General features: G+C 38.3%; 1 protein-coding gene across 1 annotated transcript in view; it reads left to right on the plus strand.

Annotated features, from left to right (window-relative positions):
- Positions 1–13,892, plus strand: part of TNKS (tankyrase) — a gene marked incomplete at its 5' end in the record, with an annotated part of 143,366 nt that extends 129,474 nt beyond the window's left edge. The window contains 7 exons of the mRNA XM_081081292.1: positions 282–402; positions 1,608–1,705; positions 3,195–3,269; positions 4,706–4,811; positions 5,628–5,814; positions 8,449–8,605; positions 11,584–13,892. Of these exons, the coding sequence (XP_080937418.1) occupies positions 282–402; positions 1,608–1,705; positions 3,195–3,269; positions 4,706–4,811; positions 5,628–5,814; positions 8,449–8,605; positions 11,584–11,670 (831 nt within the window). The 3' untranslated portion in view covers positions 11,671–13,892. The remainder of the gene's footprint in view (positions 1–281; positions 403–1,607; positions 1,706–3,194; positions 3,270–4,705; positions 4,812–5,627; positions 5,815–8,448; positions 8,606–11,583) is intronic.
- Positions 13,893–15,097: the final 1,205 nt, after the last annotated feature.

The raw sequence follows: 15,097 nt of genomic DNA on the forward strand, positions 1-15,097 counted from the left end.
GAAAAGGAAATACAGCAGTGATCATCTTTTATTTCTTTAGCATTGTTTGTCCCATTTTAATTCTCCATTTACTAAACGCAATTAAGGAGTATTTAAAGTGAGCAGAAAGCTGATAAAATTATCAAGAAAACTTTAAGAAAATTTTAAGTTCATGCTTATAATGGAAAAAGAATTTTCTTAATTTGAATAGATACATAGATAGCATTGAAGACAAATGGAAGAATTTTCATCATCTGAGGAACTATTAAAGATTAATCAATTAATTTTGTTTCACTTTTCAGATTACCCTAGATGTATTGGCTGATATGGGTCATGAAGAGTTGAAAGAAATAGGCATCAATGCATATGGACACCGCCATAAACTAATCAAAGGAGTAGAAAGACTTTTAGGTGGACAACAAGGTAAGCTATTCAGAAAAAATAAATTTCAGATATTTGTGGTACAAGATAAATGTCAGGGCAGGCATCTGAACTCAGGTGGTCTGACCCCAGAGTTCATGTGCTCGACTGCCTTCCCCATCCCACTTACTGGCTTTGCTCTCCTCTAATTGCTCTAGCTGGAATTGAGTCAGTTTTCCCTCTCTCACACACTTTATATCTTAAATGTCTCCGGAATATACACTTCTGTCCTTTTCCACTGCTGTCACCTAATCCAGGTCACCATCATCTCTCTTCTGGAATATCACAACCACCTTCCAGCTTATCTTCGGCCTTCGCCTTCTCCTCCCTTCCGTACCTTTCCTGCAATGTTACCAGAAGACTCGTTTCAACATGATTGAGATCATATCATTTCATTGCTAATAACCCTTCAACAGAATCCTGTTACTTTTAGGATAAAGTCAGACATTCACAACATGGCTTTTCATAATCTGACCTCCTCTCTTACCTCACCTTGAACCTTTCTCCCTCCCTTACACCTGTCAGCTCTGTCTTTTGCCATCACACTTTGCTGTTGCAAGCCTCCTATCTTTGTTCTTTGTATGCCTCCGTGTTTATCATTTCTCTATTTGTTAGAAGTGCTTTCACTGTAGGAAAGCAAGAGGAGAGGAAAGAAATAACTTGAATTAGTCAATTAGTCTGCAGAGCTAATACAATTGCAGGAATGACATGAAACTAAATGTTAGTGGTTTTGATCTTGAGTCTTTTTATTTATCTGTATTAAAGGAACAAGGATAATGAAATTAACAATAATACTGTATTTTAAACTTATTATGAGTGACCATTTCAAGCCATCTCAGAGTTCTTAGAAATGGATACTTCTTATATTTTAGACCTGAATACATTATAATTACAGTGTGTTTCTCTTTTGTATCAAACATAACTTCATGAATGTTTTTGATCAAATTTAGTTAGACAAGTAATTGTTGAACCCTGCTGTGTGTGCAAGGAACTATTTAAGAACAGATAAAATTGATCCCCAAACATATCTCCATTATTTCACATGTCTTTGGATTCACTTGATTTATATAATTGTACATAATTAGGTTCAAATTACAAATAGTTTAGACTTCTTCCAAAATATCAATTACTTTTGACAAAGTTTTCCCTAAAATAGAACCTGCATAATGTGGACTCCTGTTCATTGTGCTACCTTTTCTTTCCTACAGGCACCAACCCTTATTTGACTTTTCACTGTGTTAATCAGGGAACTATTTTGCTGGATCTTGCTCCAGAGGATAAGGAATATCAGTCAGTAGAAGAAGAGGTAATGTACATCAGAATTTTTACTTATCTTTTCCTGAAACCTATTTTTCCGGGAGATTAGGTAAGCTTGTCTCACTTTGACTTACTTACATTTGCCTATGTAGTATTCTGTCTCCCTTAGCCATTGTGGTGGAATATTGCCAAAATTAGAATAGGACTGCGGACTAGAATTCTGCCACATGGCTTCTCATCGTGAGCCTAGGGTCTCCATTGGATGGTTCAGATCTGTCTTTATTCTGTAGACTTTCTTGAAAACCATGTAAGTAAGGACCCTATTAGGACTATTTTTTTTATATTGCTGAAATGCTACGTAAAAATGATGTGGAGTAAGGATCTTGCCTCCTAGATAGCAAATATATTTTCATCTTGATTTTTATGTAGTGTTACAGAACATGATTACAAAATAATATGCCTAATTTTCACATATGCTTAGACAGTATGCCTCATGACTGGAGTCACCTTTCATTTCTTCAGTCACAATGCTTTTAAAAGCACCACAGTAAGGCAGTTTGTCAGAACCTGCTGGTAGAAGGGTGCCATAGAGATCCCTCTCTACCAATGGCTTCTGCCTCGCTCTGACACAGAATAAGCAAGGTGCCTAATGGCATTATTTTGCATGGAAAGGCATGCCCACATTTTTGTTTTTTTCTTCTTTTTAAATAGTGCTCCTGTTATTCCCATTCTGGAAACTCAGGACAGTTACCTTAGGCTAGTATTTCAGCTCATCCTGAACCAGTTTTTCAGGAAAGCATCATGTTTCCTAATGTCTTATTGCCTAATCTCCTAGTAGTTAATAAATTCTGATAATAATGTCAAAATGTGGTAAATAACTTCAGAAATGGAGTGGTAAGTTAGAGAATTAACTCTTTGAGTCAATTCTATGAGAAATTTAGGTCTTCAAAACATTTTACTTTTCTATAATAATTCTTTTTAATTTGGAAAGTGGAAGAAGGATGAGTAGTGTTGAGAAGAAAGTTATTCCACTTAGTTACATGTGATATTCAACTTTCCCTGGTCTATAGAATATGGAATATTTCACCTAGGAAACAAAAATTATTGATTTCTTTAAAATTCTTTGTTTATTTTTAGCATTTGTCCAGTGAGATATTAATAGAATATGAGGAGTTTTAGTTTGACTTAGTCACAATGTTGCTTCCATTCTCAATAACATAAAATAGTCATGTAGGTGACTTAATGTGATGTTTTATGTTTCCCCATTGTGTTTACTGAAAAATCTTTCAAAGCTTTTATTAAAAAAGGAAAAGAAAATGCAGCTGTTTAATATTTATGTTTATGATTATTTTCTCACCAAAAATAACTACTAAACTTATTGATCAATTTATAGTGGACTCATATTTATTTTTTATAAGTGCTAAATTTTAGACTCATCAGTGAAGCAGTATAATAGAATTGAAATGTTAACAACAGAAAGAGTATCTTTAGAATATACACTGGCATATTTTCAAAAGTTATTTTATTTTATTCTGTAGATGCAAAGTACGATTCGAGAACACAGAGATGGTGGTAATGCCGGTGGCATCTTCAACAGATACAATGTCATTCGAGTAAGTTTTTAAAATTTCAGGATGAAAATTGGATTGCAAGGCTTTCTGAAAAGCAATTATAAACAGTGATTAAAATTGGTTTTTAAAGTCATGTTTTCAAATCAAGGATGATCATTCACCTATTACCCTGCAGTCACGTGTCACCCTCCTCACTACGATACAGTTTTAACCCTCATGATCGTACTTAATTAGAAGTCGAGACACCCAGGAAACATCAAACCTACACACACAGGCCAGGTCAGCTGGTATTGGTGATGCAGATATGGTGATGAGACTCCCTGCTCATCCATCAATTCAGACCATAGCTGACAGTCATTTTTATTACCATTTCAAAGTAGCAATAAAGGCCTGGATTTTTCCATCTAATTGAGTCAGTGATTATATCAGAATGCATATATCTCCTCATCTCAGTGCCTTAATTAATAATATGGAATAGATGACTGCTATATGCTTTTTTCCAAAGGGATATCATGAAGATAAATAAAGCCTATTGAGAATTAATTTAATCCTTTGGGTTAATAGACCTGTGGAAATTATACCAGTGCTCATCAGAATTACCCAGGGAGCTTTTTGCAAAATACAGGTTGACAGGCCCCTGTATCCTAAAATTCAATAAGTCTGGGGAGGAGCCTAGAAATAATCTCTTCCCTCCTCCTCCTCTTTTATTTTAATTTTTAAAAAATATATCTTTATTTTTGAAAATATTACAGATATCCCCTTTTCCCTCTTCTTTCATTTTTCCTTTCTTTTTTCCTCCTCCTTCTCCTGCTTTTTTTTTCTTCTTCTTTTCTCCATCTTCTTCCACCTTTCTTTCCTCCACCTCTTCCTTCTCTTCCTCAGGTAGCTCTGAGGTATAGCCAGGTCTAGTGCAGAATACAAACAAAAACCATACCTAAAAATTTTGTCACTAAATAGACCCAGAGTCATAGAGGCATGAACAGACTGTTGAACCTCAAAGGGAAGGCAGAGGAGGGTGGGTGGGAAGAAATCAACCAATGAATTTGTATGCATAACCCATGGACACAGACAATGGGGCATTAAGGGCCTACGGGGGAAGGGTATGGCAGGAGCAAGCTTAAGAGGTTAATGGGGTGGGGGAGTTGGGGGGGGAGGACCAATGTAATACTTACAACAATAAAGATTTTTTTTTTTAAAAAGTACGTCACTAAAAACCAGAGTATCAACTGAATTACACTAACCTGGCATCTTTATTATCCTATATAACAACCGTCTAGAAGACCTTCCGGACGAAGCCGTGGTTGCGAGGGCCGACGCCCTTGCACAGATTTTGTGCATCGGGCCTCTAGTTTTTTAGTAATGTTTTAAGCAAACAAAACAAAAATTGGGCCTTCCTCTAACATACTTTTAATTTAAATCATAAACTGCCAATTAACGTACATTACACTCAATGGCTTCTTTCTTCCTCATCCTTAAAGATTCAAAAAGTTGTCAACAAGAAGTTGAGGGAACGATTCTGTCACAGACAAAAGGAAGTGTCTGAAGAGAATCACAACCATCACAATGAGCGCATGTTATTTCATGGTGAGTGTCATGCCAGTAATTACAGACATCTCTCGGGCTTTCACAAATTCCAGCAGAATAAAAAGCCTGTGTTACTGACTATATTCATCTTATGTTAAAAATGGGTTGGTTTTTTCCCCAAATAATTACAGTCAATTCCAGTTTTCTAATGCATTACATTCTTATATGGGCTTTTTAAAGTGAAAACAAATGATCTGAAATTGTTTCAGAACTTATATTACAAGTTGAGCCATGTCGAAAATGAAATATTTTTTATTATAGTTTAGCATAATTGTTTTAGTTTATCAGATTATCTGTGTTTGCTTAAAGATTGGGTATAAAATAATCTGTATTTTCAAAGCCACATTATACTTTGCTACCTAAAAATCTGATGCATTTGCAAAATAATAGCTTGGTGAGCACTAGGGGTCCTGATAAGATTCTAGTACAGTGTTTCTCTACCTTCCTAATGCTGCAGCCCTTTAATACAGTTCCTCATGGTGTGGTGACCCCCAATTTCATTGTTACAAATTGAACATAATTAAAGCATAGTGATTAATCACAAAAACAATATGTAATTATATATGTGTTTTCCGATGGTCTTAGGCGACCCCTGTGAAAGGGTCGTTGGACCCCCAAAGGGGTCGCGACCCACAAGTTGAGAACCGCTGTTCTAGTACATTATAAATTATGTATAATAGACATCTTACAAAATAAACTTTTCAGTTATGTAATATTAATTGCTTAGTATTAACCTACCAAGTTTAAATAGTATGTAACTAATTGATACTCTAGAAAAGTGTCCAAAAACTAATTTTACTATCTTTATATTTTTAGGTTCTCCTTTCATTAATGCCATTATTCATAAAGGATTTGATGAGCGACATGCATATATAGGAGGAATGTTTGGTGCTGGGATTTATTTTGCTGAAAACTCCTCTAAAAGCAACCAGTATGTTTATGGGATTGGAGGAGGAACAGGTTGCCCCACGCACAAAGATCGGTCATGTTATATATGCCACAGGTGAGCATCTTGGCTTTCATGGAATGGTTGCTGTCCTCAGGTCATGAACAGTTTCTCAGGCTATGCAGAAGCCACAGTTGTTCTCAGTCTTAATCCTAATGAATCACACAGGTTGGAAATTGGGTCGGAATAGTTGATAAGCCAGCCCTAAGAGGAGCAATGATAACAGGGCTGATATTAGTGGTGATAAAACCAAATATATGTCAACCAATCATAGATTACAATGAACCTCCCTCCATCTTGGCTTCTTCCCTGGACTTCACATTTCTTGCTTCAGAATCAACAAGAAAAGGGTCAGAATTATTTCTTTAGAACAAAGAACCTTTAGCTCTGACTAGAGAGTCATGTTGAACTAAGACACACAACTTCTATAAACAAGTAGAATCTTTAATGTGCTTCTGATATTTCTAGTAATGTCTCAAGGCAGGATATATAATAGGCCTTAAAAAGTCCAACTTCAGAATATTAACTGGAACTATTAAACAAATGAATATTAGTTTTTTAAATAGGACTTTAAAGCTCAGAAATTGGAGAGAATAATAGTATACTCTCTCTAAAGTCAGTGAAAAAAAAAATTTCCTCCTCTATTCCCTTCCCTCCCCCCTTCCTTGCCAATAGAAAAAATACAAGGAATTGTACTTTACAGAGATTGCAGTTTATTACATTTCTCTTTAAATTAATCAAATATTATTTTTTTTGCAAAGTTGGGTTAATAAGAAATCTTATAATTCAGTTAAAACCTCAAAAAAGACCCAAATAACCTTGAAATTCATTGTAATTGTTGACCTTAAAACATACCACTCTCAGTTACATTGAAACAAATTGCAGCGGTCAGCAGTTCTAAGATGGATGCCATATACAGAAAGAAATTTCATTAAGTCTACTGTGATTGGTAACATGCAAAAGTTTCTCTTTGTTGCTTCAAATTAACTCGTCTGGAACCAAAATAAACAATAAAAGTGAACCTAGATGAGGATGAACAGTCATTCATTAAAATTAGAACCATGGTTTTTGTCTTAGCCAGGATTCCCTAGAAACAGCCTGAAGCGAAGTTTATTCACCAGCGCTTTCTTGGGAGTGCAATCCCAGGGAAGCAGGAATGAGAGCATAAAAAGAAGTGAGGTCCAGGAGGAGGCAGGATAGACAGGCTCATCGGGAGCTGGGCAGTTTCAGGATGAGTGCAATTGGTTGCTCAGGCCAGGAGTCATCTTCAGAGAAGCCGTATGAACTAAAGCATCTCAGAACAGAACATCATGGGAGAAGAGAGACGAATTTATCTGCTGGCTCCTGTCTTGCGCTGGTCAACATTTGCTCCACAGGCCTTTGGTAATCCCCACAAGCCCCATTTTGGGTTGCTGCATCTCTGGAATGCAGGACAATGCACGAGGCAAGCGGGTGAGCAGGCTGGAGCCATTACTAGTACTCCCAACCTGTGCACTACACCCTGCAGCCCAATGGGCTGCTGGGCAGATCCTGCTGCTTCTCCCACCTCCGCAGCAAAGTGAAGCCCTGGGGCAGGAAGCAGAAGGTGGGAGGCAAGCCTGTCAGGTCAGGCTTTGTGTGACATATGGACTGGGAGTGGCCATGGCACTGGGCCCAGCTGGCCTAGTGGGCAGAGGCCAATGATACCATGATGCTGCCACAATGTGGGTATGGAGCTCAGAAAGCCTCCCTCTTGTGGTGATCAAAGGGTTTTCCTCTGGGTCCAAGAGAATGCAGTAGCAACCAAGCCAGCGTCCCGGAGGGTCATCATTAGCATCACACTAAACAGCCAGCCTAGGAAGGAGCCAGTTATACTAAGAATGGCACAGTGTTTAATTGACTGAGAATAATCTCTCTGATCAGACTCCTTTACTGAAAACAAACTATGTGAATAACTACTTACAGTTAACAGTGTGGCCAACCTTACTGTTCAGTTTAAACGTTGTTTATATTAAGTGTTGGTGAACTTTAATGGGCCACATATGATTCCTATCACAATGACTCAACTCTGCCCTTACAGTGCAAAAGCAGCCATAGACAATATGTAAATGAGTGTGTGGCTGTGATCCAATAAAATTTTATTTACAAAAACAGGTGGCAGACTGGATTTGGCTCATGAGTCATAGTTTGCCAACCTTTCTTCTCTATAATATTTAGCATCTGCTCCAATTCATGTTTTGCCCAGGTAGTGTAATTGTCAGCCTTGTGATTAAGCAAGTATTTTTTTTATATGAGCCACTCTTACTGTTATTATCTCATCCCAGTTTTTACTTTTCACAATGAGTAAAGCCAAATCTTAACTTCAGCTGCTGCTGCCATTTGCTTATTTTCTTCACTTTATTCCTACTATTCCGTATAAGCGCTCGGTTTTCACAAGTATTTTTCCTTTTCCACTGGTCAAAACATGCCAGGTATTTTTTATGATTGATTTCTAAACCACACCAAAACGACTTTAAACTTCAAGGGTAACTATTGCACCTACTGTTTATGATAAATCAGTATGTCAAATCTCATCCTTTCTACTCATAAATATGAAAGGGACATTTAAGTTAGCTTGCCTTGTGTTAAGTTTTTTTTTTTTTAATCAAACCTAACCATTATATTTTAAGACTTAAAGCTTCCTTCAAGGCATTGCTTTCCTCTTTCCTTTAGACAAATGCTTTTCTGTCGAGTGACCCTTGGAAAATCCTTTCTGCAATTCAGCACCATGAAAATGGCTCATGCCCCTCCAGGACATCACTCAGTGATTGGAAGACCAAGTGTGAATGGGCTGGCGTACGCCGAATACGTCATCTACAGAGGAGAACAGGTATGTTACTCATCAGATGAGCATACACAGTTACTAAACACAATACAGTATACTTATACCAGGTAAGAGTGAAAGAAAGCCATTTAATAAAATACCTACCTCATAGTCTGATAGCATTAGTTGCTTCAGGTTGTGAATGAAGATAACAAAATTCTTTGCATCAACTTTACACACAAAACCCATTAGTCACCTGTCAACCAAGTAACATTGTGAACAAGAGGGCAGAATAGGAACAACGTGAGCCTGGAACATCTGGAATGCCAGAAAGTAATGAAGTGCTCAAAAAAAAAAAATCATGGGGCCCTAGCCAGTTTGGCTCAGTGGATAGAGGGTCAGCCTGTGGGCTGAAGGGTTCCGGGTTCAATTCCTGTCACAGGCACAAACCCAGGTTGCAGGCTTGATCCCCAGTAGGGGGGCGTGCAGGAGGCAGCCAATCAATGATTCTCTCTCATCATTGATATTTCTCTCTCTCCCTCTCCCTTCCTCTTTGAAATCAATAAAAATATATTTTTTAAAAAAGAAATAATTAAAAAAAAATCATGGGGGCTGGTTACAAGGACACTGAGCCAGCGTGAAGGCAGTCCCACTGGCCAAATCTGCGACAACTTGAACACCAAATAAGCACAGTAATAAATTTTCAACCATTGGGGAAAAAATGGGAATTCATAATGCTTTACTGATAACAAATAGATAAATAAGTGAAGGGGAAAGAAAGGCTTTTGCTTTTGCTTACAGTAGAAAGCCATGGGCAGATAGATGGGTGTATGTGGAGGGAGTACCAGATTGGGAAAATCATCATCTTGCAACCATTGTGGTAAAAATTTGACCAGGGAAGAAGAATCATCGATGGATGCTAAATCGAGGGGATTTTAACAAGGAAAAGGATATTTACATGGTCTTTATATTAGTTAGAAAAGAGGGAAAAAAATCATAGAAATTATACGTTGGAGGGGGGGCCATACCAGACCAGATCAGAATTAACATCACCAATGAGGGACAGATAGACAGTGTGTGCTTCTAGGTGTGACATTCTGAGATGGGCACATCATCCGTGTAGTATTCCAGCCAAAAATGCATAACCTCATCCAATCAAAATGAGTGTTCTATTAATAAAAAATGTGGGAAGACTGGATTCTTCAAAAACATCAGTGTTATAAAAACAAAGAAAGGCTTTGAAAACTTTCCAGATTAAATGAAACCCAAGAGACAGGACAACTAACTTAATGTTCTGCCCCCAAATTAAATCAGCAAACAAAATTGGAATGTGAGTGGTAGATAGATAGATAAGTCTAGCATTATAAAATTGTGTGTTTTTTTAGTTTATCTTTATTATTAAAAGTATTACAGATGTCGCTCTTTTCTTCATTGATCCCTCTAGCCAGCCCCCTGCCCCAGGCCTTCACCACACCATTGTCCGTGTCCATGGGTTATGCATATATGCATGCAAGTTCTTTGGTTAATTCTTCCCACCCACCCCCAGCTATGTAAGAGAATATCTCTCTTCTTAGGGAATAAATACTGGCGTATTTAGGGATAAAGAACTGTGAAAATATATATAACTCTCAAATGGTTCAGAAAAAAAAGTGTCTGTGTATCTATCTGTCTGCCTGGTATATGTAGAGGTAGGAGGAAGCGTACATAATTAAGCAAATAAGACATAAAACCTTGACAATAAATGGAAATGGGTAAAGGGTATAAAGTTGTTTGGGGTACCATTTTCACTTTTGCAACTTAATGTGTAAGTTTGCAGTTGTTTCTAAATAAAAAGTTTAAGAGCTACCAAAGAATAAATTTGTCAAATTTTTGTTTAAATTAGAAACGCTAGACTTCTAGAGAAAATACTTTCACTTTGACTCAGTAATTCCACTTCTAGAAATTTGTATTAATATAATCAGTGATGGTGACAAAAAAAACCTGTAGGGCCCATTACTGTCTAATCACAATGGAAAATGTAAACCTAAACATTCAACAAAAATAAAATCCTATATAATAAAAGGCTAATATGCAAATTGAATGGCGGAACGATCAGTCGCTATGATGCGCACTGACCACCAGGGGCAGACGCTCAATGCAGGAGATGTCCCCTGGTGGTCAGTGCGCTCCCACAGGGGGAGTGCCACTCAGCCAGAAGCCGGGCTCATGGCTGGTGAGCGCAGTGACAGTGCTAAGGAAATACGACTGCTGGCTTAGGCCCGCTCCCTGCAGTCAGACATCCCCCAAGGGCTCCCGGACTGCGAGAGGGTGCAGGCCGAGCTGAGGGACGCCCCCTCCCCCAGTGTATGAATTTCGTGCACCAGGCCTCTAGTGATTTCATAACTGTGAGTATATTTTTATGCCTATGACTTTAAAAAATGCATTTGCGTGACAGATATAAATAAGTAATTTCAGTTTTATTTTACCATATACTTTTCAATATTTTATGTTAGTGTAAAGATCATTTCTTTCATATTTGGATGGCTTTAAAAATTATCTTCAAACTGTCGCCTCTACATTATTGGTGACTCAACATATCTCCTCCTTTCTTCTTATAGATCAGTGGGTTACATCATCATTTGTGATGAATTTAAAATTGATTCAGCAGAGTTATTCTTTCATCTAACACACTTGTATTGAACACATGCTATATTGATCACTGTGCTAGGTGAGGTGAACAAGGGAGAGTTGTTCTCTTGCCTTGGTTTTCTTATTTAAGGCACCTGGCTCTCTAATGAGGGAGGAATGCAGTGTAACCAATGTACAGTATTCAAAGTACACATAACATTTTAACAATGACTAGACTGTAGGATTTGTAAGTGTATATGCAGACATATAGGTGCATCTCCTCTTTCGGGCACCTGTTAATGGGATGGCCTTTGTAGACTTTGAGCATATGGAGTAGAATATTGGTTTGGATCAACGGCTTCTGAGGCTTTCACATCAAGTAAGGCTTTACTACTGTAGCTGCCAAAAGGGTGACCTTTCTCCTTCCTGTCCCTCAGGCATACCCCGAGTATCTCATCACGTACCAGATCATGAAGCCGGAAGCTCCTTCACAGACTGCAACCGCCGCGGAGCAGAAGACCTAGTGAATGCCCCCTGGGAAAGCCAGATCAGATTGAAACCTAGGACTGGACTCGAATGGACTGTTTCCAACAAAACCAACATTCTATAAATCCCTGACAGCCTAGAAAAGCTGTTTGTCGTTACGAAGCATTGCTATAGTAATGGATATAGTATGAGTAACTGATACATACTCAACTGCTGCTGTTCCCTTTGAGGAAATGTTTACAGGGGCGGCCTTTTAATATATCTCAGGCTCACTTTCATTGCAGTTATCCATTTCTAAAATAAGATTGCTTTGATCTAGACTTGGAAGTGGAAAAAAAGAAAACATAACCAGTACGTTCCCAAATGTTCACAATTCACACACTACATTTGCTTTGTTATATACGGCATTTATATAACAAGTACGCATACCCTGGCTCATTCTTAGTTTTTTCTAAACAGGCGTCATTGGCTTTTTTTTTTTTTTTTCTTACTTTGATAATAAGCTGGAGCCTTCTTGATGATATCTTGCACAAAGTCACACTGACTAAAATCATTAGCAATGCAACCTAAGCTTCTGGCTGAACAGGACTAGTCTCCACTTTTTTCACTTTGATTTATTTTATATGTGTACTTCTTATAAATTGAGATGGAAAGGGAAAACATCAGATTTCAGTCCTTTTATTGATTGGCCAGTCTTACAAGGGAAAGGCACAAACATCAGCCTGGCTTGGAGCTCCCAAGGTGAGAAGCAGAGGGTGAGAGCCTGCTGTCTCCAGTACCAGCTTCAGAGGCCTCAGGACCTGCTGGGACCCACCGGAGCGCATCCAGGGAAGGGGCGCTGCCATCACGCCCGGAGGTGAGACAACCAGGGAGGGCTGGGAAGGAGAAGCCGCTTCCGTGCGAGGAGCCTGTGGTTCTGGGCTGTTGAAGCAGAAAGGGACTGCGGGAACGCCTCAAAGAAAAAATCCTCATTTAATCCGCACCACCAGAATCGTTGCTCCAGAGCAGCTGCCTTATCCAAATTCTGTCAAAATATTGTGCTTCATTGGAGTCACAGAAATATCACTTATTGTTTCTCTATGTTAGAAAGCTAGGGTTTAAATCCTATTTAGCAGATAAATAGGCACAAATGCAAGGACTTTTTTGTTTACTTAAGATTTGGCGCTTATTTTGAGTGAGGTTCTTCAGATAGTTTAGAGAGGTCCCTGCACGAAATTTTAGAGTGCTTTCTTCAAACATCTTATAGACAAGAACAAAAACTTGAAACCAAAGCTCTTTCAGTTATTTTCTTAATGAAGATGGAGAAACACCATACTGTTACTTCATGAAATTACTACTTTGTTTAGCTTGTTTAATCAACATTTGCTAAGTGCACATAGACATTTGTGAAAAATTAGACATTGTAGTTCTTACGCTCGCCCTTTTCACTTAACTGAACATCGGATGAGTGCATTGGTTTATTACTTTCACATGCTGTGCACCTACTCAGCTTTGAAGCAAAGTAATATGTGGTAAAGAAAAGGAAAAACAGTGTGGCACAGACTTGCCATTTCAACTTAAAGTCCTGAAAACTAATTTGTTTTTTAATGCAGGCTGATTAAGCTGTGACCTCATTTAATTGCCTAAAGAAAAATAAAATAGTTACATGCAAAATTCCTAGAATGGCGCTTAAAATATACATTTCACTTTCTCTCTGGCTTGAGTCCATTGCTAGAACTAGGCACTGGGCATTAGTTTGAATTTTCTAGCTCAAAATTAAATCAAGAATTAGCCTCCGTTTTTGCTACTGATCAAGTTTCAGTGTGTGTCTTGGCTCCTTGTTTAATAGCCCTAGAATTCCATGTGGAGCTTTGAAGTTTGATATTCATTAAGAGGGCTTGCTCCCCCCGCCCCCCTTTTCCTTCTGTTTTTCTGTGTAACAATGGGTTGGTGAAATTGGCATCCGTGTAGTTTTCAGTAGCTGTGAAAGTGTATATTACCTCCCCACTTAGACATAGTTTAAAATGGTAAACACAGCTGTGATTTTTAGTTAAGTAAAAGGGTTAATATGGTATAGATATCGAAAGCTTTATAGCTTTGAAAAAAAGGCCAGTACCCAACTGTGGTTGTATGTCGTTTCCATCATGCTAACTGGATTAATGGATGTGCCAGTTTTAAACTTCAGCCTTACACTTAAGAAGTTAAACTGTGGTTCAGTATTTAAACTGCCGATGTTATGTATCGTCTGTTCTGTGTGCCGAGTAAAGGTACCATGTAAGGGAGACATTTGCAGTGCTTCTTGTCTTGTAATGATTCAAGTATATAGTAGTTCTTGGAAGAAGGTGTACATATTATTCATCTGCTAAAGAGAATGGGTTCATTAACATCTCACAGGAACCAAATACATGTCTTCACAACTTGAAAACCAAAGGTCATCATGAGTGAACTCAAATTAGCAAAAGTCAGCTACATTTGGGCTTCCCACCTAGAACTGTGAAAACCCTCTGGGATGTAAAAGCATGGCGTTGAACTAGGCTGAAGTCCAGTAAGGTTCTTGTATACGTACCTACTCTACAGAAACACTAGCAAGTTGAGGACTTCCAACATGGCCTCCCCTGAACTGGCCGCTCTGTTACGCAAACAATGAGAGGGAGAATCTGGACACCATCAGCTCTACTGCAGTGCTGACAGGGTACTAGGCATGGCCAGCCTGGATGCTTGAGACAGACAAGTTAAGTGCTCTGGACTGGACTCTTTCTCCCTCTACTTGGCCTCCCCTTTTCCCCAGGCTGCTCATCTGGAATTATAGATAGCGCCAGCAATTACCTTTGACTCCACTCATTTTCTTCCTGCCTTCATTTTGAATCTTGCAAAAGGAGACTCTACCTTTCTGTCTCCATATCACACCCAGACCCAGGTGTTCGGCCTGCTACTTCGTTAAACAAATGACAGTATGGAACCCAGAGTTTTAATTCTATGCCTGCAAAATAACAGCAGTACAACCAGGATTTTTACTGACCTTTTCCTTCTTGGAATTTAGAGTTTCTAGCTTTTCAATAACATAAATAGAATAAACATCATTAGGATGTTTCCATGAAACAGCATCCTTGTGTTCATTTGAGCTTGATGTTGGAGGCTAGACTAATTTCTCTTTGCTCTCAGTGCATTGATAGACATTGAGAAATGCCTGAATGTGGCAAATAAAGTAATATAGATTAATATTCTATTATTATAGCCTTTATACAAAAAAAAAAAAAACTTGGTATATTCTGGAAGAACAGCGTGAGAATTCAGTGAGCTGGCTGGGTTTTTCTGTTTCAGTACATCTCCCAATTGCACAATGGTTTTATTGGATGTCACGCACCTTCTTTTTAAACATGTGCACTCTCTGGATTTCTGTAAACTCTTTGAAACAGGAATGGTGTGTATTTTAAGCACCTTTCCCCAGTGTGCCCAGACCCCATTTGTATGATAATCTGTGATAAA

This window comes from Myotis nattereri (assembly GCF_964212035.1).
Source record: "Myotis nattereri genome assembly, chromosome: 2".
NCBI lineage: Eukaryota > Metazoa > Chordata > Mammalia > Chiroptera > Vespertilionidae > Myotis > Myotis nattereri.